The 26,767-nt window shown below is 69.6% G+C and overlaps 1 protein-coding gene across 2 annotated transcripts; it reads left to right on the top strand.

Moving 5' to 3' along the window:
• Positions 1 to 11,180: 11,180 nt before the first annotated feature.
• Positions 11,181 to 26,761, top strand: TRIM54 (tripartite motif containing 54). Of its 2 annotated transcripts, XM_075923225.1 has the most exons (9): positions 11,182 to 11,744; positions 16,397 to 16,569; positions 17,813 to 17,984; positions 18,281 to 18,376; positions 20,045 to 20,278; positions 21,951 to 21,973; positions 24,061 to 24,185; positions 24,446 to 24,544; positions 26,151 to 26,761. In XM_075923225.1, exons 1-9 carry the CDS (start codon positions 11,577 to 11,579, stop codon positions 26,159 to 26,161), a joined length of 1,101 nt encoding a protein of 366 aa, XP_075779340.1. In that variant the 5' UTR covers positions 11,182 to 11,576; the 3' UTR covers positions 26,162 to 26,761. The 2 variants fall into 2 exon arrangements, with proteins under 2 accessions (XP_075779341.1, XP_075779340.1); XM_075923226.1 differs by lacking the exon at positions 18,281 to 18,376 and having other exon boundaries at positions 11,181 to 11,744.
• The last annotated feature ends 6 nt before the right edge of the window (positions 26,762 to 26,767 follow it).

Here is a 26,767-nt window from a genome sequence, read left to right as displayed (position 1 = left end):
CAGGGCGGCCGGGTGCCCGATTCCCCGTCCCTGGAGCTGCCGTGGCAGGCAGGCTGGAGCCAAGCGGGGCCGGGAGCTGAGCTGCCGGACGCGGGGAGCGCGCTGATGTGGGGTGTGCAAAGGCCGGGGGATGGGGAGCCTGCCACTGTGCTGGGGGGGGGGGGGGGCAGCGAGAGGTACTGCTGCCCAATAGGCAGCTGAGTTCGTGCCCCCTTGGGGCAAAGCCTGGCTCTTGGGAAACTGACTAGAACTGCCCCAGATGGGAGCCAAAGCAAGGGGGCCGCCGACTCCTCCTCCCAGGCCTCCAATACCTGTGGGGCGGGGGAGGGTTGCTTGAATGCTGCTGCTGTCGGAGTCCCTGGCAGCCGGGCAGCGTCCCCAGTGCCTGTGGCCGTGTGCTGGGGGAGCGGTGCCCGCCCGTGGCTGCCACACACAGGAATGCGGCCCAGCCCTGCAAGGGAGGCGAGGACGTGCTGCTCGGGGTGAGCCAGCCCCCGGGCCTCCCCCCAGACAGGCCAGACCGGTTCTGTGCGCGCTGTCGGAAACTGCCTGGGCCTGCCGAAACCTAGGCAAGCTGGGGGGAGGAGTCACCTCCCTGCCATGGGTCTCCCCTCTCACTAGCGCCCTGTGAGTGCCAGGCCCTGGGCGCCTGCCAGCGCCCAGTGAATCAGTTACGGGGGGACAGGACTTTGCCCTGTTGGACACTGGCAATGCCCTGGCTCTAGCCAGCTCAGGGGGGGCTCAGTCCCAAGGGAGAGGGGCTGGGTCATTGCACTCCCTGGAACCGTGAAAACGTGTAAGGGGGGTATGGCCAGGGTGCCCTTCCTGGACGAGGCGGGCAGCGGCTGCACACGGCTGGCGCTGGCCCGGGGGGGGGGGGGGGGGGGGGGGGGGGGCGGATCAGAGACTGGCTTCACCTCCCTCCCCCCTCCAACCAAAAAGCAGGTTGAGGCCTTTATGGGATGAGTGGAGCACAAAAGGCACCAGCCCAGCCACACGGATTGACCACGGCTGTTTCCACTCCGGCCAGCAAGAAGCCCCATAAGCAAATCCCCTCAGACTCCCCAGTGTTCCCTGTGCCCCCCCCCAGCCCCCCTCACACTGGGGAGAGGTTCTAACCCATCCCCCACCTCCCCTCACACACCCCTGTGCCCCCCCAGCCCCCCTCACACAGGGGAGAGGTTATAACCCATCCCCCACCTCCCCTCACACACCCCTGTGCCCCCCCAGCCCCCCTCACACAGGGGAGAGGTTATAACCCATCCCCCACCTCCCCTCACACACCCCTGTGCCCCCCCAGCCCCCCTCAGGGGAGAGGTTATAACCCATCCCCCACCTCCCCTCAGACACTCCTGTGCCCCCCCAGCCCCCCTCACACACCCCTGTGCCCCCCCCGCCCCCTCACACAGGGGAGAGGTTCTAACCCATCCCCCACCTCCCCTCACATACCCCAGTGCTCCCTGTGCCCCCCCTCACACAGGGGAGAGGTTATAACCCATCCCCTGACTCTGGACAGGCTCTCACTGGGCCCGTCCTTTGGCATCTCCCATCTGGGGGTTGCTGGTGCAGGAGGAAGAGGCCGGGAGGGGGGTGTGAAGGGAACAAGCGACCCCCCCCCCCCACGGCCGGGTGCCTGGTGCAGGCGTGTGGGGGGTGGACAAGCTGCTGTCGGACCCGTCTCTGGCGCTCGCTCTGGGCCGGGCCGTCAGCCCTTCCGGGCCCCGCTCAGAGCGGAGCTGCTCCTGGCGGGAGGGGCGGGAGCGCAGGGCGCCAGAGGAGCCCCAGGGCCCCTTCCCCTGCCCAGGGGCGGGCAGACGGGGCGTGGGGGGGGCAGTGCCCTGCAGGTGCCCATCAGGACCTGACAACAGCACCTGGTTCTGGCTGACGAGCCCTGGAGGTGCCTGTGGACGGGAAGGGGCCCTGGGAGCCAGGGCGGGGGGGAGCAGCAGAGTCTCACTGGAGTCAGACGGGGCTGCCGCAGACACACGGCCCCTGGGCTTGGCTGTCCCGTCGGCCAGCATCAAGCCAGAGGGGCTGGGGCTAGCCCACTGAGGTGCAGGGACCATGCGCTGAGGTGGGGCAGTGTCCTCTGACCCAGGGGTGGTGGAGAGCCAGGGGCCTGCTCTGAGCCCCCAAGAGGGCTGGTACCCAATGCTTCTGGTCCCACTGCTAACCGGTCTGTTCCCCACTGCGCCCCTGGGAACCAGGAGCCCTTCCCTCCCTGCCGGCAGGGCCCAGGGACTCTCCTGGTGACGCCGTCCCCCTCCTGACAACCAAGCCACGCGGGAGCCAACAGCCTGTGAGCAGCGACACTCTTGACGCGCCCCGGAGGCTGTGAGTGTGTGATACTAGTGCTCTGGAGGCTGAGAGAGAGATACTAGTGCCCCCGAGGCTGAGTGTGTGAGATACTAGTGCCCCCGAGGCTGAGTGTGTGAGATACTAGTGCCCCCGAGGCTGTGAGTGTGTGATACTAGTGCCCCCGAGGCTGAGAGTGTGAGATACTAGTGCCCCCGAGGCTGAGAGTGTGAGATACTAGTGCCCGCGAGGCTGTGAGTGTGAGATACTAGTGCCCCCAAGTCTGAGAGTGTGAGATACTAGTGCCCCCGAGGCTGTGAGTGTGTGATACTAGTGCCCCCGAGGCTGAGAGTGTGAGATACTAGTGCCCCCGAGGCTGAGAGTGTGAGATACTAGTGCCCCGAGGCTGTGTGTGTGTGATACTAGTGCCCCCAAGTCTGAGTGTGAGATACTAGTGCCCCCAAGTCTGAGTGTGTGATACTAGTGCCCCGAGGCTGTGAGTGTGTGATACTAGTGCCCCCGAGGCTGTCTGTGAGTGTGCAATACTAGTGCATCATAGGAATACTCCCTGGAATTGCACAGCCTGTGACTTGGTAAGTTTATGGGCAGTGTGAATAAAGCTACAGAGCGACTCTTGTCACGGTGCCACCTGCCTGCGCTCGCCGGGGCTCCGGAGTAGAACAGAGCTAACGCTGTGGTGCTCAAGGGTAGCCGAGCGCCCGAGCCAGCCCCGGGGACTCCTGCTTGCAGTGGAAGGTGCACAGGGCCCCCGGGCAGATTCAGAACAGAGGGGGAGGCGGCTGGCATCCCCAGAAAGGCGTATGCCCCCGGTGCCACAGCTCAGTGTCACATCCCGCTGCCCCTCAACACCCAGTGCAGCCGGAGCAGCTCGTGAGCCCCCAGTGGGCCCAGTCCGGCGAGGACCCTGCCCTGAGGCGCTGTGCGTGCTGAGCCCAGCAGGCCGAGCAGGGCAGAGTCTGCTCTGTGCCTTCTCCAGGCTGTTTTGTGAGCTCCTGGCTCGGCCGGCAGCTCCCTGCCTAGCTGAAGGCTGGCGCTGACGTGGGCTTGGATGCCAGGGAGCCAGGGAGCCGCTGTCCCCGCAGCCAGGCCCCTCAGCACCGCAGCAGCCAGTCCGGCTGCCACGCCTGGTCCCGGGCGGTTCTGTGGTGCTCCGGGGCACAGAGAGCTGAGGACAGTCTCCTGGCGCCCAGCACAGAAAGGAGGCCTGTGGGGCAGGGGCGGGAGTTGGCCCCTGCACCCTCACTAGCCCCACTGGTGGCTTTCACAGAGGCTGCAGGAAACAGCGTCTCCTGTGGCCACTTGGGGCCGGGCCAGGCCAGAACCGCTCTGCAAGTCGAGCATCCGGCTCAGTCGTCCCCCTCTCGGCTGCCAGGGGTCGTCCACAGGGCTCCTGGTGACACTGGTGGGGGCTGCCCCGGGGCCCGCTCAGGCCTGTCTGGCGGGGGCATGTTTCTGGCTGAGTCCTGCCCAGGCTGGCGCACGCTCCCCTGTGGCTGCCGAAGGGGCGGATGCTGGAGGACAAGAGGGCACCACCCAGGCCAATGGGAACCAGAGGGCTGAAGGGAAGCTCCGGCCTGCAGAGCGTGGGGCCCACAGGGCGGGGGGCAAGGGACCAGCCGGTTGGGCTGGGGCTCACATGGACCTGGGGGGGGGGCACAGAGAAATGAACCAGGGATGGTGGTGCAGCAGCCAGGCTGGGCTGTGTCTTGATCCTGGCTTCTCTGGCCAAGCCAAGGGTCCCCCAGGCTGGGCCCAGCGACCTAGACCTTGGGGGAGGGGGGGGGCAGTGGCTGCAGCTCTCCCGGGCATCTGGGTAGAGCTACAGGCTGAGGCAGGCGACTGGCGCTCAGGTGCAGCCATGTGTCTGGCCTGGCAGCAGAGTGGCACCCTTGGGACTGGCACCATCTCATCGCCATGGGCCTGTGCCTGGCCCAAGGCCCCGCTAGGCCCGCGAGTGAGCCCCCCTGCAGCAAGCCCTGCTCAGCAGGGGCCCCACAGCATCAGGGCAAAGGGCTCCCCACTGCAGCCGCCCCCCACCTGCTGGGTAACAGGCCTGAGAGAGGCCCTGGGTGGGAAACGGGACAAGCCCATGTGGGCCTGGGCTGTTCCCATCACTCCTGCCTGCAGGGGGCCTCTCTGTTACAAATGGGGCTGCCCGGGGAGCAGAGCCACAGGGCCCGGCTGTAACCCCCTCCCCAGGCCAGCTGCTGCAGGCGCCAGCCTCTCCCACATGGTCCAATGCAGGGGAGGGGCTGTGAAGGACCAGGCCAGGTCTGGGCACAGCTGAGGGCGTCCGCTCAGGGCGAATTGCTCAAACTCGGGGCTCCTTACGGCCCCAGTCTGGAGAGCTTTCCAAACAGGCCACACACCAGTCCCACCGAGTGCTCCAGCTGCTAATCTGGCCAGCCTGGAGCCTCATGAGCAAACCCCCTCTGGCGCCCCAGATCTCTCCGTGCCCCAATCAGCCCCGGGCTTGCACACGGGGAGGGGTTATAGAACCAATCTCACCCACCCCAACGGGTTCTTCTGGTTCCAAGAAACCAGCCACAGTTCCCAGGTCAATTTACACTCTGGATCTTACCCACGAGACCACACTGAGCCGATCCTTTGGAATCTAACACCTAAAGGTTTATTACTACAAGAAAGAAAAGCCTGAGAGTGAGGCTGTTAAAAGTATCGTACGTTCCATGCAGCGAGTCTCCCAGTTCTCGATTCAGGCTCTAGCAGAGATGTTACAAACTGCTGGCTTAGAAGTCTCTGGTTACATCCGATGTCAGGATGGGTCCAGGGTTCTTCCTGGCTCGTTCCCTGCAAGGCTGCATCTTGGATTCGGAGCTAAACTGAAGACCAAGATGGCGGGGCCACATGGCACTTCTATCCCTCCTGGCATCTCCTTGGCCATAGAAGGTCACGTGGTCCATCGACCTCTCCTTGTGTCCCAAGTCAGCAACCATTATCCTGGCTGCTTGCAGGTCTCCAGACTCCTCAGGTGTCTCTGGCACTGAGAGATCTATTGCCCCTGGTGCCTCGCTCATTCGCACAGCCATTGGCTGAGCATTCCTGGCCCAGTGCTCAGCCACAGGCAGAAGTTTCCAGCCCCCCCCCCCAACCCCACCGGCTGCTCGCTAGTCAGAGGTGGGGCCCCGGACGCAGCAGCCTGAGGCCTCTGGGTACCAGGCACGGGGCAGGGACTGGTTCATGCCAGCATCTCCGGCGTGGGGGGCTGTTCTTCTAGGGGGGAGTCTGGGGGCAGGCGCCCTGGGGAGGAGTCTGGGGGTGGGGGCCAGGCTCTCTGGCACTGGAGCACACGACTGGGCCTCTCCCTTTCCTGCTGGGCCCCCTACTCAGCCTCCTTGGGCCCCGGCGCCCGGCTCTGGGCTGCCCCTGGCTGCGAGCTCTGAGGGTGGGGCCCTGCACGGCACAGGCAGGCAGCCCCCAAAGCCAGTCCCTGGGCGCCCGGCTGGCTCTTGGCACAGGGCAGGAGGGTGTCTGCAGGGCACAGGCTGGGCGCCAGCAGGGGAGGGGCTAATCCTGGCCAGCTCCGCTCAGCACGGTGGGGGGCCCAGCAGCGCCAGGGTCTCTGTGCCCAGCACACGCTGTACCCGCGGCAGGGGGTCTAAATATAGCCCAGGTCGGGCCGGGCTCCCTGCCAGGCAGCGGGGGTGCGGGGAGCCGTGGGCATGTTTGTAAGGGTTCGAGGAGCAAGCTGCGTGACTCAGTTTCCCTTTCCTTCTCTGCTGCCCACTAAGCAGCCAGAACCCCTCCGCCTCTCCTCGCAGGTCCTGTGCTCCAGCCCCAAATCCTCTTCCCGGCCCCTCGCCCGCCTCCCTCGGCCCCTTAGGGGCTTTCGGCCGCAAGTCTCCATCATGGTGCTGCACAGGAGCGTCGCTCTGCGGAGCCTCCACCAAGCCCTCAGGCCCGAGGCGCTCGCTGTCCCCCCACCGTGCTCCATACCTGCCTCGGCGCACCCCAGGGCAGGGGCACTTCCTCCTGCCTACAAACTCGCCCAGCCCGTACGCCCCACTCCCAGGCCCCCTCCTGCTCCCTCCAGTCATCTCCCCTCTCCCGGCAACCGGTGACCCCCGTCCCCCCAACTGTGTGTCCCTGGGATCGACACGACTGGAGCCCCAGCACCGCTCCCCAGCAGACAGACCCGGGGCCGTTCCCTTCCCGGGCCCCGGCTGTGCCCAGAACCGTCCCCGGCTGGGATGTTACCAGATTTGCCCAATACTCTGGGGTATGCTCATTTATCAGGGTTACCCTTATGGGACTGGGGGAAGGTTAACAGTTCTATCAGGGTGCTGTTGGTGCTTACTTGGGCTCTCATATGGAGCTGAATTCTCCCTGCTGCCAATTCCCCCTCCCACTGGAGCTCTCCTGCAGGAACTAGGTTCCTCAGGATGGGGTTCTTCCCACCTTAGCAACACACAGACACTCACACCCACTAATCAGAGCACGACTGAGAGGACTGGGTACTCAGCACTCACAAGCTGACCCCCTCATATGTCCCTGGACTCAGCTGGCTGGGTTTCACAGCAATGCCACACTGCACCCTCATGTGCCTTTGGACTCCGTGGGCTGGATTAAACAGCACTTTAAGCTGCCATCCTCATAAGCCCCCAGGTTCAGCACCCCCTATCCCCACTTTCACACCACAGTCATTCACTGGTAAACCACACGATGAGCAAACCCCACAGGATTTTGGGCACTACAGGGATCTTTCGCTTGGGTACAAGAAGCGTTGTTGCAGAGCAAATGGGGAAGCCAAAACAACACCCCTTAAGGAAGAGTGAGCAAAAGAGAGAGAAGCAACCAGCTTAACAATGAAAGTGATTTAGTTCTGAGGTAACCATATAACAGTTTACACAGGGCAGGGTCAGGAGGCTATGCTTAGAGAGAGAGTTGAGAGAGAGAGAGAGAGACCTCACCACTCCACGGAGCTTGCACTGATCGGGGTTCCCAGATGATGATGGTAGCCGGGGGTCCAGAGGGCAGGAGAAAAGCAGGACAGAGCCCCCAGCACGATCAGACAGGAGATGAAGTGTCAATGGAACTGATGCAGTTTAAGTCCAGGTATCAGAACAGTTTTCTTGAGGCAAGGAGAGGAGTTTTATAGGGATAGTTCAAAGAGAAAGAGGAGAGACAATAGAGACTGATCACCCCTGGTTATGGGGGATGTTCCTTGAACGAGCTCACAATGCAACTAGGCAGTTTCAGTATTTTAGGTGTCAATAGGATCGTTACTAGAATTGGTCTGATAATGACTAATTTGGGTGTGAGCAGGCCTAGGTTCATTAGCATCTGGAGCAGGGATTTCCCATCAGGCAGTGCTTCTCTGCTTTCGGTGTCCCATAGTTCAGTGCGGTTCCTGCCTGGGAAGAGCTGCTTTCCATTCTGTATGCTAATGAGATGTCCCTCTGTTCCATCTTTAATGCAAATGAGGCTGGGGTGTTTCCTTAATTGTATCACCCTTGTCTGAAGCAGTTTAGGTGTGTGTTCCCCGGCCTTTTCTTTGCTTTGTCTTTGATTCTAGCAGAGGCCTGAGGGAGGGGGATGGTTTTCCATGAATGTCACTCCCTGACTCCCCAAGAGCACAAGGCTGACAGGCGACCATGTTCTGGTTCCCCAATAATCACAGAGCTGGTGGGTAACAGGGAGGCACAACCAGCAGGCAGAGGAACTGCTCAGAAACTCCCCAGGCTGCCCCACACAGACAGACATGGGGCTGGTCCCTCCCTTGGCCCAGCCCCCAGGCTGGTCTCAGACACACCCCGGCTACTGAGACCGCTTCTTGGCCAGCCACATGGCCCCTCCCCTTGGCCACACGGCCCCTCCCCTTGGCCACATGGCCCCTCCCTGTAGTCACACGGCTCCTCCCCGCGGCCACACGGCCCCTCCCTGCAGCCACACAGCCCCTCCCCATAGTCACACGGCCCCTCCCCGCAGCCACGCGGCCCCTCCCCACAGCCACGCGGCCCCTCCTCACGTGCAGCAGCTGCTGGCCCTGCACCCCCTCCCAAACCCTCACAGCTCACTCAGGCCCAGCTCCACCGCCCACCCCCCCTCAGCCTGGCTCTGCCCCAGAGACTGGTTCCCTGGGCGCCTCCTCGAACTCCAGCCTCACTTCTCAGGCCTGGGACAGGGCTCAGAGCCCCCGGGCAGGCAGCCTGTCTGCAGGCACCCGCCCCAGGCCGGCCATGGCCGCGTCTAGACACAGGCCTGGCATCACACTTCTCCTGCGCTTGGGCCCTGCTATTGACGTGACAGAGCAAAGCTCCGGCAGGGCGCTGGGGTCCACGTTTGCGGCTCTCTTGCTAAACGGGTTCCGGTCCGGAGCACAGACCTTCCCTGGCTCCTCGGCCAGGCCCCTCGGGTCGGTGCTCAGCCGCTAAGCTGCTCCTGAGCCACCCAAAGCCTCAGGCCCACGGGCCCAGCGCAGAAGAGCTCGGGGTCCGGGCGCAGAGCTGGGGTGCGGAGCGGAGCCGGGCCACGGCCCATGAGGGCGCAGGGCTTGCGGGCACAGCTGAGCGTCAGCGGAGAGCACGTCGCCTAGAGACGGGGCTGAGCCAACCCCCCCCCATGTGGGGATCTGTGCCATCCTTGCACGGGACACACTTTTGGGCCCCACCCAGCCCCCCCTTACTCAGGGGAGAGGTTCTAACCCATCCCCCACCTCCCCTCAGACACCCCAGTGCTCCCTGTGCCCCCCAACGCCCCTCACACAGGGGAGAGGTTATAACCCATCCCCCACCTCCCCTCAGACACCCCAGTGCTCCCTGTGCCCCCCAGCCCCCCTCACACAGGGGAGAGGTTATAACCCCTCCCCCACCTCCCCTCAGACACCCCAGTGCTCCCTGTGCCCCCCCCAGCCCCCCTCACACAGGGGAGAGGTTATAACCCATCCCCCCACCTCCCCTCAGACACCCCAGTGCTCCCTGTGCCCCCCAGCCCCCCTCACACAGGGGAGAGGTTATAACCCCTCCCCCACCTCCCCTCAGACACCCCAGTGCTCCCTGTGCCCCCCAACCCCCCCTTACACAGGGGAGAGGTTATAACCCATCCCCCACCTCCCCTCACACACCCCAGTGCTCCCTGTGCCCCCCAACCCCCCCTCACACAGGGGAAAGGTTATAACCCATCCCCCCACCTCCCCTCAGACACCCCAGTACTCCCTGTGCCCCCCAACACCCCTCACACAGGGGAGAGGTTCTAACCCATCCCCCACCTCCCCTCAGACACCCCAGTGCTCCCTGTGTCCCCCCAGCCCCCCTCACACAGGGGAGAGGTTATAACCCATCCCCCACCTCCCCTCAGACACCCCAGTGCTCCCTGTGCCCCCCAAACCCCCTCACACAGGGGAGAGGTTCTAACCCATCCCCCACCTCCCCTCAGACACCCCAGTGCTCCCTGTGCCCCCCCAACCCCCCTCACACAGGGGAGAGGTTCTAACCCATCCCCCACCTCCCCTCAGACACCCCAGTGCTCCCTGTGCCCCCCAGCCCCCCTCACACAGGGGAGAGGTTCTAACCCATCCCCCACCTCCCCTCAGACACCCCAGTGCTCCCTGTGCCCCCCAGCCCCCCCTCACACAGGGGAGAGGTTATAACCCATCCCCCACCTCCCCTCAGACACCCCAGTGCTCCCTGTGCCCCCCAGCCCCGCTCACACAGGGGAGAGGTTATAACCCATCCCCCACCTCCCCTCAGACACCCCAGTGCTCCCTGTGCCCCCCCAGCCCCCCTCACACAGGGGAGAGGTTATAACCCATCCCCCACCTCCCCTCAGACACCCCAGTGCTCCCTGTGCCCCCCAGCCCCCCTCACACAGGGGAGAGGTTATAACCCATCCCCCACCTCCCCTGAGACACCCCAGTGCTCCCTGTGCCCCCCAGCCCCGCTCACACAGGGGAGAGGTTATAACCCATCCCCCACCTCCCCTCAGACACCCCAGTGCTCCCTGTGCCCCCCCAGCCCCCCTCACACAGGGGAGAGGTTATAACCCATCCCCCACCTCCCCTCAGACACCCCAGTGCTCCCTGTGCCCCCCCGCCCCCCCTCACACAGGGGAGAGGTTATAACCCATCCCCCACCTCCCCTCACACACCCCAGTGCTCCCTGTGCCCCCCAGCCCCGCTCACACAGGGGAGAGGTTATAACCCATCCCCCACCTCCCCTCACACACCCCAGTGCTCCCTGTGCCCCCCAGCCCCGCTCACACAGGGGAGAGGTTCTAACCCATCCCCCCGTCTCCCCTCAGACACCCCAGTGCTCCCTGTGCCCCCCAGCCTCCCCACACAGGGGAGAGGTTCTTACCCATCCCCCCGTCTCTGGACAGGCTCTCCCAGTGCCAGAGACCCAGAGGTATTTATGATTCTCCCCACAGTGCGGGAGCCAGACTTGGGGTCCCTGCAAGGGGGGCTGGGCTGGGGTCCCTGCGCTGGGGGAGTCTCTGGAGGAGCAGTGCCACGGGCAGGGGCCACGGTGGCGCATCCAGGCCAGCGCCCGTGACTCTCTGTGGGCGCACAAGGCAAAACTCCCGCCGCCCACGGATGGAAATTTCCCCTGGCCCGGAGCCCCTCTCCCACCCCGCCAGGCCCTGGGGCGCGTGGCCGCTCTCTGCCTCACGCCCGGCTCTCTGCCCGGCCCCGGGGCTGCCTCTTCTCAGTCCCCAGCTGGAGCCAGGGCCTGGCGGAGGCCGCGTGACTCAGTGTCACCCGACGCCGCTGACAGCTGCAGCCTGGGCCCCGGATAAAATTGGCTCCGGGATTCCAGGGGCCACGTGGCCCACGGCAGAGTGGGGCTAAAATTAGCACCTGCGCTCACGGCTGGGCAGGGCCGGCGAGGGCGGGGGGGCAGGGAGCGGATCTGGGGCAGACCGGCACACGGGGCTGGGAGCAGCTGAGGGGCAGGCCAGGGCCGGGGCGAGGAGCACAGCCAGAGCGAGGCAGGCCGGGGCCGGGGCCGGGCCACAGCTCCAGGGCAGGGCGCAGGCTGAGCCGAGGGAGCAGCGCGGAGCAGTGGGCAGAGCAGGGGCGAGGGGTACGGTGGTGCGAGGCAGGGCAAGGCCGGGGGAGCAGTGAGGGACACAGGCTCTAGGTCCAGGCTCTAGGTCGAGCCGGGGGAGCAGGGCAGGGTGCAGGCCGAGCCGAAGGAGCAGGGCAGGGCGCGGGCCGAGCCGGGGGAGCAGGGCAGGGCGCAGGCAGAGCCGGGGCAGCAGGGCAGGGCGCGGGCCGAGCCGGGGGAGCAGGGCAGGGCGCGGGGATGAACTTCGCGGTGGGATTCCAGCCCAGGCTGGGGGACGCGCAGAGCATGGACAGCCTGGAGAAGCAGCTCATCTGCCCCATCTGCCTGGAGATGTTCTCCAAGCCCGTCGTCATCCTGCCCTGCCAGCACAACCTGTGTCGCAAGTGTGCCAACGACATCTTCCAGGTGGGGAGGGGCCGGGGGCTGGGAGCCGCTCCGGGGAGGGGCCGGGGGCTGGGAGCCGCTCCGGGGAGGGGCCGGGGGCTGGGAGCCGTGCCGGGGAGGGGCCGGGGGCTGGGAGTCGCACCGGGGAGGGGCCGGGGGCTGGGAGTCGCACCGGGGAAGGGCCGGGGGCTGGGAGCCGCGCCGGGGAAGGGCCGGGGGCTGGGAGTCGCACCGGGGAAGGGCCGGGGGCTGGGAGCCGCGCCGGGGAAGGGCCGGGGGCTGGGAGCCGCGCCGGGGAGGGGCCGGGGGCTGGGAGTCGCACCGGGGAGGGGCCGGGGGCTGGGAGTCGCACCGGGGAAGGGCCGGGGGCTGGGAGCCGCGCCGGGGAAGGGCCGGGGGCTGGGAGCCGCGCCGGGGAAGGGCCGGGGGCTGGGAGCCGCGCCGGGGAGGGGCCGGGGGCTGGGAGTCGCGCCGGGGAGGGGCCGGGGGCTGGGAGTCGCGCCGGGGAGGGGCCGGGGGCTGGGAGCCGCGCCGGGGAGGGGCCGGGGGCTGGGAGCCGCGCCGGGAAGAGGCCTCAGTTTCCCTGGGCACTGCATCAATTGTGAGGTGGGGGTGGGAATTTGGGTGGGACAGCCTCCCCCACGCACACAAGGGATGATGCCTCCTGTCACCTGCGCATGGGTCGGGGGAGGAGTGACCAGGGGGCCCCTTTTCCCCGGGCTCAGGACAAAGAGAGGGTGGGGCTGGCTGGGACAGAGCTGGGCTGCTGGGTGTGTGAGTCTGGGCTGGCTTGGGGGGCAGGGATGGGGCAGGGCCGGTGCTCTAGGCCCCTCCCCCCAAGCTGGGCTGTCCTGGCTGCCCCTGGTCCCTGTGCTGACCAGTCTGTGCTGCGCCATGTCCCTGGGGACCAAGACCCGCCCCCCCCACTCTCCCTGCCGGCTGGGAGCCCTTCGGGCTGCGGGTGGGGGGCAGGGCCCGGGGACTCCCCACCCCCGGCTCACAGCGCCCCGGTGTCCCATGGGGCCCTGCCAGTCGCCCCGCAGACCAGGTCACTCGTGCGGCTGCTGCTGCCCCAGGCCCTGGTCTGAGCTACCCCAGGCCCAGCCCCGGGACTGATCCCCAGGGCCGGCGGGTTCCAGGTGCTCCTGGGCTCGAGGCTGGGGAGCCGCTGGCACTTGGGGGCCCACAGGCCTTGGCTGGCTCAGCCCCCTCCTGCCCCACGTCCTGCTCAGGGCCAGGCGGGAGCCAGACACTCAAATGGGCGCTGGGAGGGGGGCGGCGGCGAGGGGCCCCGCTGGGCATGGGGGGGCCTGGCCCTCGGGACAGACCAGCCCCGTCCAGGAGCCTCCCTCTGGGCCGCTGGCTTGTCTCCGCAGGGAGAGGCGCTGGGTGGGGCCCCCAGTGAGGCCGGAGACGCTGGGGCTGGGCTCAGGGGTGCCTGCTGCCTGTTTGCGCCTGGTTTCCACAGGCCTGGGGCTGCCCACGACTTCCTGCCTGCCGGCCCCAAAGGGCCACGTGTTCCAGGGCTGGGACCGGCACGGATGTGGGGCTACCTTGGGGGGAGGGGCAGGCCAGCATCAGACCCGGCAGTGCCGAGGTGACGTGGGGAAGTCAGTGGATGTGATAGACCTTGACTGGAGACCCTCAGCAAGTCTGCGCATGACACTAAGCTGGGGGAGAGGGAGACGCTGGAGGGCAGGGACAGGGCCCAGAGTGACCTGGGCAGAGTAGAGGATGAGGCCACAAGAAACCTGACGGGTTTGTCTCGGCTCACAGGTGGGGCCCACGCTCGGCCCGTCCGCCCCCTCCCCCCCTCCAGTGGCAGGGGGACAGCCCTTTCCCAGGGAGACGCCCCTCTCTTGGGGTCCGGGGGGCCCACTGCCCGGGGGGGTTGCCAGGTGTCCGGTTTTCGCCTGGACAGTCTGTTATTTCTGGCCCTGTCCAGTAACAACGACAGAAAATGCCGGACGTGGGACACGTCTCTGGGCTGGAGGCCGGCGGGGACATCGCCCCGGCCCAGGAGTGCGGGGAGTTTGGGGTTTTTTTTGCTCAACCAATTTTTTTTCCTGCCACGTTCGGGATTTTTCTGGGAACCCTACCGGGGGGTCCGCCCCTCCGCTTCCAGGATGGCCCCTCTCTGGGCTCCAGCCGCCTGCCTCCGCCGTGAGCCCCTCCCTCTGGACCCCCGGGGCCTCCCCCCCAGAGGGAACAGCACCCCCCCCCGTTCTCCAGACCAGAGCGACTCCCAGCCAGCACGGCACAGGCGGGTTTATGGAGCTTTGAACAGCAACGGATCCCTCAGGCCAGTCGGCCTGGGCCCCAGCCCCACGTCAGTCTCCCCGGCAGCCGGCTGAGCCCGGCCTGCTCTGCCCTCAGTCCCCAAAACAGCCCCCGTCTCCCAGCAGAGCCTCCTACACCCCCGCAACAGCCCCTCCCCCGCCATTGTCTTCTCCCCAGGTAAGAGGGTCGCCTGGGCCCCTCTTCTCCGCCCCCCTCCCCGTCTAATGTTCTCCCCTCGCTGGGGTCAGCTGGGCCGGTGCCGGGTGCCTCTGCAGCCCCTTGTCTGTGGTCTGGCTGGAGCCGGCCGAGCCCTCTGAGCAGGGTCGGGGTCAGCAGGGTCCCAGACGCCCTGGCTCCAACTCTGGGCCATTCCCTGCAACAACAAACTCCCCCCCTTGTCACCTTAAACCAGTAAAATCTGGGCACTGAGCCCCCTCCTAACGCCCCCCCCCCCCCCCCCCAGCCCCTGCACCTGCCTGGTTCCTCACAGAGGTAGAACAAGGGCAAGTGCAGAGTCCTGCCCTTGGGAGGGAAGAATCCCAAACATTGGTACAGGCTGGGGACCGACTGGCTAAGCAGCAGTTCTGCAGAAAAGGCCCTGGGGGTTACAGTGGGTGAGAAGCTGGAGATGAGTCACCAGGTGCCCTTGTAGCCAAGAAGGCAAATGGCATATTAGGTGCATTAGGAGGAGCATTGCCAGCAGATCCAGAGATGTCATCATTCCCCTTTATTCGGCTCTGGGGAGGCCACATCTGGAGTATTGTGTCCAGTTCTGGGCCCCCCGCTACAGAAGGGACATAGACACATTTTAGAGGGCAGGGGCAGACATAGGGCAGAGCGAATGGGGCGGCCGCCCCGCGCTTCAGAAAGCCCCGCGCATGCGCCGTGGCAAAGGGGGGCCCCGCAGAATTATGCTGCCCGGGGCCCCGCAGAACGGTCACCTGCCCCTGTTAGAGGGTCCAGCGGGGGGCAACCAAAATGATTCAGGGCTGGAGCACACGACCTGCGAGGAGAGGCTGAGGGATTTGGGCTTGTTCAGTCTGCAGAAGAGCAGAGCGAGGGGGGATTTGAGAGCAGCCTGCAGCTCCCTGCCGGGGGGTCCAGAGAGGCTGGAGAGAGGCTGGGCTCAGTTGGGGCAGAACAAGGCGCGATGGGCTCAAGTTGCAGTGGGGGGTCTAGGTTGGAGATTAGGACAAACTGTTTCCCTAGGCGGGTGGGGAAGCGCTGGGCTGGGTTCCCTGGGGAGGGGGTGGAATCTCCGTCCCTAGGGGTGTTTCAGTCCCGGCTGGCCCAAGCCCTGGTGGGATGACTGAGTTGGGTTGGTCCTGCCTTGGGCAGGGGGCTGGACGTGATGGCTCCTGAGGGCTCTGCCCGCCCTGGTTTCAGTGACTACGAGCGCTCCCCGTCCTGCCCGCCCCACCGCGCCGGGAGAGCTCCGCAGGCCTGGCGCTGGCTCGGGCTGGCACGTTGCGCCTGGCTCGTTAGCAGCCCCGGGGCAGGTCTCAGGGCCGGTGAGCAGCTCTGCCCGGCCTTTATGGACATGCCAGGCCCCTCTCCCCAGCAGGACCCGGCTAAGCGCTGGCCTCTCCATGGGGGCGAGGGGCCCAGCGACGGCTCCAGCGGGCTGGGGTGCACTACAGAGGTTGGGCTGACTGTATTTGTCATGTGTGGCCCTGGCAGGGCTGTGGGCGGGGCTAGCTGAGTTGTGGGCGGGGCTGGATGGGCTGTGGGCAGGGCTGTGGGTGGGGCTAACTGAGTTGTGGGTGGGGCTAGCTGAGTTGTGGGTGGGGCTGACAGAGCTATGGGCGGGGCTAGCTGAGTTGGGGGCAGGGCTGGCCTGGCCCTGGAAGGGCTGTGGGCGGGTCTAGCTGACTTGTGGGAGGGGCTGGTGTGGCCTTGGCAGGGCTGTGGGCGGGGCTGGCAGGGCTGTGGGCGGGGCTAGCTGAGTTGTGGGTGGGGCTAGCTGAGTTGTGGGTGGGGCTGGATGGGCTGTGGGCAGGGCTGTGGGTGGGGCTAGCTGAGTTGTGGGTGGGGCTGACAGAGCTATGGGCGGGGCTAGCTGAGTTGGGGGCAGGGCTGGCGTGGCCCTGGAAGGGCTGTGGGTGGGCCTAGCTGAGTTGTGGGAGGGGCTGGTGTGGCCTTGGCAGGGCTGTGGGCGGGGCTGGCAGGGCTGTGGGCGGGGCTGGCTGGGCTGTGGGCGGGGCTGGCTGAGCTGTGGGCGGGGCTAGCTGGGCTAGGGATGGGACTGGCTCATTTACTGCCTGTGGGCCCCCCCCTCGGCCCTGCTCTGCCCCAGCGCCCGGGCAGTGCCCCAGGCTAGTGCGGGGCCGGAGGGGCTGCAGGGCTGGGCCGGTGTCTCTGGGTCTCCGCCCCTAACCCCCGCCGCCCGGCAGGCCTCCAACCCGCTGTGGCAGTCGCGGGGCTCCAGCTCGGTGCCATCGGGGGGCCGGTTCCGCTGCCCCTCCTGCCGCCACGAGGTGGTGCTGGACCGACACGGCGTCTACGGGCTGCAGCGCAACCTGCTGGTGGAGAACATCATCGACATCTACAAGCAGGAGTCCTCCAGGTGGGGCAGGGGCCGAGCGGCCGGGGCCGGGGGGCGAGGAGAGAGCGCAGGCCGTGGGGGCGGCCGTGGGCTCTGGGGGGCAGCTGCAGGATTCCTGAGGGAACGGGCTGTTACAGGGTCTGGGGGTCACAGCGGGGTTCCTGAGCATGTGGGGTGGTTGCAGGTCATGTGGGGGGCAACTGGGGGCTGTGTGGGGAAGTGGCAAGCTCTGTGGTGTAGCCGTGAGCCATGGGGCCTGGGGCCAGCCATGGGGCACAGGGAGCAGGGCCGTGGGGCACAGGGAGCTGTGGGGCAGGCCATGGGGTGCGGGGAGCAGGGCTGTGGGGCACGGGGAGCAGGGCTGAGGGGCAGGCTGTGGGGTGCGGGGCATTGTGAGGCCAGCCGTGGGACGTGGGGAGCAGAGCCATGGGGTGCAGGAAGCTGTGGGGCTGGCCATGGGCACAGGGAGCAGGGCTGAGGGGGCTGGCCGTGGGGCGTGGGGCATGGGGAGCAGGGCCATGGGGTGCAGGAAGCTGTGGGGCTGGCCGTGGGGCATGGGGAGACATGGGGCTGGCCATGGGACATGGGGAGCCGTGGGGCTGGCCATGGGGCATGAGGAGCAGGGCCGTGGGGCACGGGGAGCCGTGGGGCCGGCCGCGGGGCGCGGGCAGCAGGGCCGTGGGGCACGGGGGGCCGTGGGGCCGGCCGCGGGGTGCGGGCAGTAGGGCCGTGGGGCATGGGGGGCCATGGGGCCAGCTGCGGGGCGCGGGCAGCAGGGCCGTGGGGCATGGGGGGCCGTGGGGCCAGCTGCGGGGCGCGGGCAGCAGGGCCGTGGGGCATGAGGGGCCGTGGGGCCAGCTGCGGGGCGCGGGCAGCAGGGCCGTGGGGCACGGGGGGCCGTGGGGCCAGCTGCGGGGCGCGGGCAGCAGGGCCGTGGGGCACGGGGGGCCGTGGGGCCAGCTGCGGGGCGCGGGCAGCAGGGCCGTGGGGCACCGGGGGCCGGCCGCGGGGCGCGGGCAGCAGGGCCGTGGGGCACGGGGGGCCGGCCGCGGGGCGCAGGCAGCAGGGCCATGGGGCACGGGGGGCCGTGGGGCCAGCTGCGGGGCGCGGGCAGCAGGGCCGTGGGGCACGGGGGGCCGGGGGGCCAGCTGCGGGGCGCGGGCAGCAGGGCCGTGGGGCACGGGGGGCCGTGGGGCCAGCTGCGGGGCGCGGGCAGCAGGGCCGTGGGGCGCAGAGAGCAGGGCCCACACTGCACCGCCCCCAGGCCCCTGCACGCCAAGGCGGAGCAGCAGCTGATGTGCGAGGAGCACGAGGACGAGCGGATCAACATCTACTGCCTGAGCTGCGAGGCGCCCACCTGCTCCCTGTGCAAGGTGTTCGGGGCGCACAAGGACTGCCAGGTGGCCCCGCTGCCCAGCGTCTACAAGCGCCAGAAGGTACCGGCCGCCCGGGCGGGGGGGGGGGTCCCCGGGCCCAGGGGTGGCCGGGCAGGAGCAGCCCCACCCCGGGTCCCCCCCTTCTGGCCCTGGGCCAGGACTGCTCCCCGGGGGGCACCCAGAGGCCCGGGCTGCTTTGGGGCAGGCCTGGTGGGGAGCCCGCGGGGCCCGGTCCAGCCGTGCTGAGACCCTTTGAGCTCATGGTGGGAGGGGGCTGCCCCTCCCCCCGGCCCATTCCCGGCCCTCCCCCTCCCCCACTGACCCCTCCCCCGGCCCCTGACGCCCCCCTTCGGCAGAGCGAGCTGAGCGAGGGGGTGGCCATGCTGGTGGCCGGGAACGACCGAATCCAGGCCATCGTCACGCAGATGGAGGAGCTGTGCAAGGCCATCGAGGTGAGGGGGCAGCCGCGCGGGGGCCTGGGGGGCACCGGGAGCCGCTCCCGGCCCACTGCTCTGCGGGCTCCTCCCCGGGGCCGGGCAGAGCGGAGCCCTGCAGCTGGGGGGGCAGACTGGGGCTGCGGGCCGGGGGGCAGGCAGGGGCGGCGGGCCGGGGGGGCGGGCGGGGGCTGTGGGCCGGGGAGGCGGGCGGGGGCTGCTGGCTGGGGGGCAGGTGGGGGTCGCAGGCCAGGGGGCAGGTAGGAGCGGCGGGCCAGGTGGCAGGCAGGGGTCGCGGGCCGGGGAGGCAGGTGGGGGTCACGGGCCGGGGGACAGGCGGGGGTCACAGGCTGGGGGGCAGGCGGGGGTCGCGGGCTGGGGAGGCGGGCGGGGGTCGCGGGCTGGGGAGGCGGGCGGGGGTTGCAGGCCGGGGGCCAGGCGGGGGTCGCAGACCGGGGGGCAGGTGGAGGTCACGGGCCAGGGGGCAGGCGGGGGTCGCGGGCCGGGGAGGCAGGCGGGGGTCGCAGGCCGGGGCCAGGCGGGGGTCGCAGACCGGGGGGCAGGCGGAGGTCGCGGGCCGGGGGGCAGGCGGGGGTCGCAGGCCGGAGGCAGGCGGGGGGTCGCGGGCCGGGGGGGCAGGTGGGGGTCGCGGGCCGGGGGGCGGGCGGGGGTCGCGGGCCGGAGGGCAGGCAGGGGTCGCGGGCCGGGGGGCAGGCGGGGGTCGCGGGCCGGGGGCAGGCGGGGGTCGCGGGCCGGGGGGCAGGCGGAGGTCGCGGGCCAGGGGGCAGGCGGGGGTCGCAGACCGGGGGGCAGGCGGAGGTCGCAGGCCGGGGGCAGGCGGGGGTCGCGGGCTGGGGGGCAGGCGGGGGTCGCAGGCCGGGGGCAGGCGGGGGTCGCGGGCCGGGGGCAGGTGGGGGTCGCGGGCCGGGGGCGGGCGGGGGTCGTGGGCCGGATGCAGGCGGGGGGTCGCGGGACGGGGGCAGGTGGGGGTCGCGGGCCGGGGGCAGGTGGGGGTCGCGGGCTGGAGGGAGGCGGGGGTCGTGGGCCGGATGCAGGCGGGGGTCGCGGGCCGGGGGGAGGCGGGGGTCGTGGGCCGGGGGCAGGTGGGGGTCGTGGGCCGGGGGCAGGTGGGGGTCGCGGGCCGGGGGGAGGCGGGGGTCGTGGGCCGGGGGCAGGCGGGGGTCGTGGGCCGGGGGCAGGTGGGGGTCGCGGGCCGGGGGCCAGGCGGGGGTCGTGGGCCGGGGGCAGGCGGGGGTCGTGGGCCGGGGGCAGGCGGGGGTCGTGGGCCGGGGGCAGGTGGGGGTCGCGGGCCGGGGGGAGGCGGGGGTCGTGGGCCGGGGGCAGGCGGGGGTCGTGGGCCGGGGGCGGGCGGGGGTCGTGGGCCGGATGCAGGCGGGGGTCGCGGGACGGGGGCAGGTGGGGGTCGCGGGCCGGGGGCAGGCGGGGGTCGTGGGCTGGGGGGCAGGCGGGGGTCGTGGGCCGGGGGGCAGGCGGGGGTCGTGGGCCGGGGGCGGTAGGTGGGGGTCGCAGGCCGGGGGCCAGGCGGGGGTCGTGGGCCGGGGGGCAGGTGGGGGTCGCGGGCTGGGGGGAGGCGGGGGTCGTGGGCCGGATGCAGGCGGGGGTCGCGGGCCGGGGGGAGGCGGGGGTACGGAGCAGGCCCCCGGCTGAGGCGCGTGGCTCCGGCAGGAGAGCAGCCGGCGGCAGAAGCAGGCGCTGGGCCAGCGCTTCGACGCGCTCTACGGCTGCCTGGAGGAGCGCCGCAAGGAGCTGGTGCAGCGGGTGAGCCGGGAGCAGGAGCAGCGGGTGAGCCACGTGCGCTCCCTCATCCGCCAGTACGGGGAGCACCTGGAGCTCGCCTCCAAGCTGGTGGAGTCGGCCATCCAGGCCATGGAGGAGCCCCAGATGGCCGTGTACCTGCAGGTCCGTGTGGGGCGGGGCCGGGCCGGGAGGGGCAGGGCAGGAGCTGTTCCCACGCTGGCCAGCAAAGAGCCTCACCAGCAACCTCCTCACACACCCCAGTGCCCCCTGTGCCCCCCAGCCCCCCTCACACAGGGGAGAGGTTCTAACCCATCCCCCACCTCCCCTCAGACACCCCAGTGCTCCCTGTACCCCCCAACCCCCCTCACACAGGGGAGAGGTTATAACCCATCCCCCACCTCCCCTCAGACACCCCAGTGCTCCCTGTGCCCCCCAGCCCCCCTCACACAGGGGAGAGGTTCTAACCCATCCCCCACCTCCTCTCACACACCCCAGTGCCCCCTGTGCCCCCCAGCCCCCCTCACACAGGGGAGAGGTTCTAACCCATCCCCCACCTCCCCTCAGACACCCCAGTGCCCCCTGTGCCCCCCAGCCCCCCCTCACACTGGGGAGAGGTTCTAACCCATCCCCCACCTCCTCTCACACACCCCAGTGCCCCCTGTGCCCCCCAGCCCCCCTCACACAGGGGAGAGGTTCTAACCCATCCCCCACCTCCCCTCAGACACCCCAGTGCCCCCTGTGCCCCCCAGCCCCCCCTCACACTGGGGAGAGGTTCTAACCCATCCCCCACCTCCCCTCAGACACCCCAGTGCCCCCTGTGCCCCCCAGCCCCCCCTCACACTGGGGAGAGGTTCTAACCCATCCCCCACCTCCCCTCACACACCCCAGTGCCCCCTGTGCCCCCCCCCCAGGCCCCCTCACACTGGGGAGAGGTTCTAACCCATCCCCCACCTCCCCTCACACACCCCAGTGCTCCCTGTACCCCCCAACCCCCCTCACACAGGGGAGAGGTTCTAACCCATCCCCCACCTCCCCTCACACACCCCAGTGCTCCCTGTGCCCCCCAGCCACCCCCACACAGGGGAGAGGTGATAACCCATCCCCCACCTCCCCTCAGACACCCCAGTGCTCCCTGAGCCCCCCAGCCACCCTCACACAGGGGAGAGGTTATAACCCATCCCCCACCTCTCCTCAGACACCCCAGTGCTCCCTGTGCCCCCCAGCCCCCTCACACAGGGGAGAGGTTCTAACCCTCCCCCCGACTCCGGACAGGCTCTCTCAGTGGCAAAGGAGCAGCCCCAGTCCCAGGGCGATTTACCCCTCAGGTCTCACCCCAGGGCTCGCCTGGCCATTAGCGTCTGACATCTGTCGGTTTATTACAAAGGCAGAGGAGGCTGGTCAGCCGGTCCCGAACGGTTCCTCTGGGGTCTGCTGGCAACCCCCAAGGGCCACCGTCCGGGCAGCAGGGCTGGTCCCCAGACAGCCAGCCTGCCACAGGGGGCCCAGCACGGAGGTTTCCGGCTCCGCCCGGCTCCATAACCTCCCGTCGAGCCGTCCCACCAGCGCCCCCGGGGCTCGGCTCCCCCTGTCCCGCACCCAGTCCCCTTTCTTCCCCGTTGGGCGCCCGCGCACCAGCAGGTGCTCACTGAGCTGCCTGTTCCTCCTGGAACCCAGGGCGTCGCTCTGGGCCCTGTGGATCCATCTGTCCCCAGCCCGCCGGGCCGGGCCAGGGCCAGCTGGCAGCTGCAGGAGCAGGGCCATGGGCGCAGGAGGCTGGCAGGGGCTGAGCTCCAGGAGCAGGCTCTAACCCAGCTCTGCCTCTCCCTCCCTGCAGCAATCCAAGGAGCTGCTGAAAAAGTAAGTCTGAGAGTGGGGCGGGGTCAGGGGTGGGGGTGGAGCCGGGGGGCAAGACCAGGTGAGAGAAACCTCCTGCTGCAGCCCATCTCTGGAGGGGTCGAGGGTCCCAGTAGCAGAGTGACAGACCCACCAGGCCCGGCTTGGGGGATGGGTTGGGCTGTACCGGCCGGGCGGTGGTGGGGGATGAGTCAGGCTGTAGGTGGCGGGCGGTGGTGGATGGGTCGGGCCGTAGGTGGTGGGTGGTGGGGATGTGTTGGGCTGTAAGTGGCGGGCGGTGGGGGGATGGGTCGGGCTGTACTGGCTGGGCGGTGGTGGGGGATGTGTTGGGCTGTAGGTGGCAGGTGGGGGGGGGATGGGTCGGGCTGTAGGTGGCAGGTGGGGGGGGATGGGCCGGGCTGTAGGTGGCGGTGATGGGGGGTTGGGTCGGGCTGTAGGTGGCGGGCGGTGGGGGTTGGGTCGGGCTGTAGGTTGTGGGCGGCGGTGGGAGATGGGTCGGGCTGTAGGTGGTGGGCGGTGGTGGGGGATGGGTCGGGCTGTAGGTGGCGGGCGGTGGGGGTTGTGTCGGGCTGTAGGTGGTGGGCGGTGGTGGGGGATGGGTCGGGCTGTAGGTGGTGGGCAGTGGGAGATGGGTCGGCTGTAGGTGGCGGGCAGTGGGGGTTGTGTCGGGCTGTAGGTGGTGGGCGGTGGTGGGGGATGGGTCGGGCTGTAGGTGGCGGGCAGTGGAGGTTGGGTCGGGCTGTAGGTGGTGGGCAGTGGGAGATGGGTCGGCTGTAGGTGGCGGGCGGTGGGGGTTGTGTCGGGCTGTAGGTGGCGGGCGAAGGGGGGACGGGTCGGGCTGTAGGTGGTGGGCGATGGGGGTTGGGTCGGGCTGTAGGTGGCGCGCGGTGGTGGGAGATGGGTCGGGCTGTAAGTGGCGGGCAATGGAGGGTTGGGTCGGGCTGTAGGTGGTGGGCGATGGAGGGTTGGGTCGGGCTGTAAGTGGCGGGCAATGGGGGTTGGGTCGGGCTGTAGGTGGCGGGCGATGGTGGGGGATGGGTCGGGCTGTAGGTGGTGGGCGGTGGTGGGGGATGGGTCGGGCTGTAGGTGGCGGGCGGTGGAGGTTGGGTCGGGCTGTAGGTGGTGGGCAGTGGGAGATGGGTTGGGCTGTAGGTGGCGGGCGGTGGGGTTGGGTCGGGCTGTAGGTGGTGGGCAGTGGGAGATGGGTCGGCTGTAGGTGGCGGGCGGTGGGGGTTGTGTCGGGCTGTAGGTGGCGGGCGAAGGGGGGACGGGTCGGGCTGTAGGTGGTGGGCGATGGGGGTTGGGTCGGGCTGTAGGTGGCGCGCGGTGGTGGGAGATGGGTCGGGCTGTAAGTGGCGGGCAATGGAGGGTTGGGTCGGGCTGTAGGTGGTGGGCGATGGAGGGTTGGGTCGGGCTGTAAGTGGCGGGCAATGGGGCTTGGGTCGGGCTGTAGGTGGCGGGCGATGGAGGGTTGGGTCGGGCTGTAGGTGGTGGGCGATGGGGGTTGGGTCGGGCTGTAGGTGGCAGGCGATGGAGGGTTGGGTGGGCTGTAGGTGGCGGGCGATGGGGGTTGGGCGGGCTGTAGGTGGCGGGCGATGGGGGTTGGGTGGGCTGTAGGTGGCGGGCGATGGGGGTTGGGTCGGGCTGTAGGTGGCGGGCGATGGAGGGTTGGGTCGGGCTGTAGGTGGCGGGCGATGGGGGTTGGGTCGGGCTGTAGGTGGCGGGCGATGGAGGGTTGGGTCGGGCTGTAGGTGGCGGGCGATGAGGGTTGGGTCGGGCTGTAGGTGGCGGGCGATGGGGGTTGGGTCGGGCTGTAGGTGGCGGGCGATGGAGGGTTGGGTCGGGCTGTAGGTGTCGGGCGATGGGGGTTGGGTCGGGCTGTAGGTGGCGGGCGATGGAGGGTTGGGTCGGGCTGTAGGTGGCGGGCGATGGAGGGTTGGGTCGGGCTGTAGGTGGCGGGCGATGGGGGTTGGGTCGGGCTGTAGGTGGTGAGTGGCGGTGGGAGAGGGTCGGGCTGTACCGGCAGGGTGGGGGCCCGGTGCGGCCGTTCCCTGGGTGGCGAGGCTGAGGCGCCCGGCCCTGCCCGGCAGGATCACCGACATGTCGAAGGCGTCGATGAGCAGCGGCCCGGAGCCCGGCTACGACAGGATGGACCACTTCTCCGTCAACGTGGACGCCCTGGCCGACATGCTGCGCACCATCGAGTTCCAGACAGGTGGGCGGGGGGGCCAGGTGGGGCGCCCCGGGGCCCTGCTGTGAGTCCCAGCCTGGGGAGCTGCGTAGCTGTGATGGGGGGGCCCAGGGGCGTGAGCGGATGGGAGGGGGGGATGGGGGTTGAGCTACTCTTGCCCCCCCCCACCTGGGCCTCAGCCTGCATCTGCCCCCCCCCACCGGGAGCATCACTGCTCATGCTGCCACCCAGGGACCTAGTGCAGGGGTCCCCCGGCCCAGCGCTGACTTGGGAATCCCCCCCAGACTCGCCGGGCGAGGACGAGCTGGACGGGGGTGCGGGCGGGGACGGAGGCGTTGCCGGAGCCGAGGAGGACAGGCCGGAGGGGCCGGAGGGGGATGAAGGTGAGTGACGGGGGGGGGGACAGTCGTCCCATTCCCGTGAGTAGCAGCCTCTTCCCGATGTGCAGGGACCTCAGACCCTGTGAGCAGCGTCCCCCCAGCGCCCGGGCCCGGGCCTGCCCCGGAGCCGAGGGGCCGGCAGAGAACAGCCGTCCGGGCTGGAGAGCCCCCGGGACCTCCCCGCTAAACACCGACCCACACGGCCTGGGGGGCTGTTGGCTGCCAGCCCTCGGCCCACAGGGCCCCTTGGGCAGCCCCCGTTCCCCCCGGGGCGACGGCCAGAGAGGGGCCCCCCCACAGTCTGGCACCTGAGGTGGCCGCCTCAGCTCACCTCATGGTAAGGCCGGCCCTGGGGGCTCTTGCTCAGAGTGGGGGGCATGAGCCCCTCCCCCTCCCCTGAGCCCCTGCTCCCGAGCCGGAGCCAGAGCCAGGCAAGGGGAGCTGAGCCAGGGCCCGAGCCCCCAACAGAAGCCTGGGGGGGGTCACCCTTCGGCTCAAAGCTGAGCCCCCTTGCCCCTCCGACTGACCCCCCTCCCCGCGCCAGGTCCACACTGACGGCGCGTCGGGGACCCCGGCCGCAGCCAGAGGGGCCCCGCCGGGCCGTAGAGAAGGGCCCCGCGTCTCCGAGACACGGCCCAGCGCAGGCTCCACGCAGGCACAGGAGGACGGGCCGGCAGCCTTAGTCCCCGGGGGGGCCCCTGAACCCCCATATTGGTCTTAGTCTGCTTCCTCCCGGCTCCCCCACGCTCAGCCCGCCCCTTCTCCCAGCCACCGGTCGCCCATCCCTCCAGGCAACCCCCCGTCCGCGGTTCAAGCCCCTTCCCCGGCCAGGTGAGAGTTGCTGGGCCGTGGCCGACGTGCCCCCCTCAGTGACCCTCCCGGGCCGTGCACACAGACACCCCCAGTCTCTGCAGAGCAGCACCGGCCAGCGGGGGTCACCCCAGCCCAGCTCGGGCACCAGTGACTGCCCGACACAGCGGGCCTGGGGCCATGAGAGTGGACAGCCCCCCCCCCCCCGCTATGTCACACATCCCCGGGCCAGGTCTGCACTGACCCCCCCCGGGCCAGGTCTGCACTGACCCCCCCCCCCGGGCCAGGTCTGCACTGACCCCCCCCCCCGGGCCAGGTCTGCACTGACCCCCCCCCCAGGCCAGGTCCGCACTGACCCCCCCCCCTCTGTGTGCCAGGTCTGCACTGACCCCCCCCCGGGCCAGGTCCGCACTGACCCCCCCGGGCCAGGTCCGCACTGACCCCCCCCCCCCGGGCCAGGTCTGCACTGACCCCCCCCCCGTGTGCCAGGTCTGCACTGACCCCCCCCCGGGCCAGGTCTGCACTGACCCCCCCCCCCAGGCCAGGTCTGCACTGACCCCCCCCGGGCCAGGTCTGCACTGACCCCCCCCCCGGGCCAGGTCCGCACTGACCCCCCCCCCCAGGCCAGGTCTGCACTGACCCCCCCCGGGCCAGGTCTGCACTGACCCCCCCCCCGGGCCAGGTCTGCACTGACCCCCCCCCCGTGTGCCAGGTCTGCACTGACCCCCCCCCGGGCCAGGTCTGCACTGACCCCCCCCCCGTGTGCCAGGTCTGCACTGACCCCCCCTCTCTGTGCCAGGTCTGCACTGAGACACCAAGGCACGTGGAGGCCCCAGCTGAGACCCCAGGACGTGTGACAGCAGCGACCGACTCCCCCGGCCGAGATGACACGTTCCAGCCCCTTCCCCCCCCAGGGGAGACCCTGCGCTCCCGGCCCTGGGACCCAGACCCCACGTTCCAGCCCCTTCCCCGCCCGGCGCCAAAACACGTCGCTCCCGGCCCCGCCTGGCCCCGGGCCAAGATCCCGCATTCCAGCGTCTTCCCCCCCTGGCCAACACCCCGCGATCCCCCTTCCCCCCCGGCCAACACCCCGCGGTCCCCCTTCCCCCCCCGGCCAACACCCCGCGGTCCCCCTTCCCCCCTCCGCCCGACACCCCGCGGTCCCCCTTCCCCCCTCCACCCGACACCCCGCGGTCCCCCTTCCCCTGGTCCGCCTGACACCCCGCGATCCCCCTTCCCCCCTCCGCCCGACACCCCGCGGTCCCCCTTCCCCCCTCCACCCGACACCCCGCGGTCCCCCTTCCCCTCGTCCGCCTGACACCCCGCGATCCCCCTTCCCCCCTCTGCCCGACACCCCGCGGTCCCCCTTCCCCCCTCCGCCTGACACCCCGCGGTCCCCCTTCCCCTCGTCCGCCT

This window comes from Pelodiscus sinensis, chromosome 3, assembly GCF_049634645.1.
Source record: "Pelodiscus sinensis isolate JC-2024 chromosome 3, ASM4963464v1, whole genome shotgun sequence".
Lineage (NCBI taxonomy): Eukaryota > Metazoa > Chordata > Testudines > Trionychidae > Pelodiscus > Pelodiscus sinensis.
Note: the sequence above shows the minus strand (reverse complement) of the source record. Positions and strands in the feature narration are given on the sequence as shown.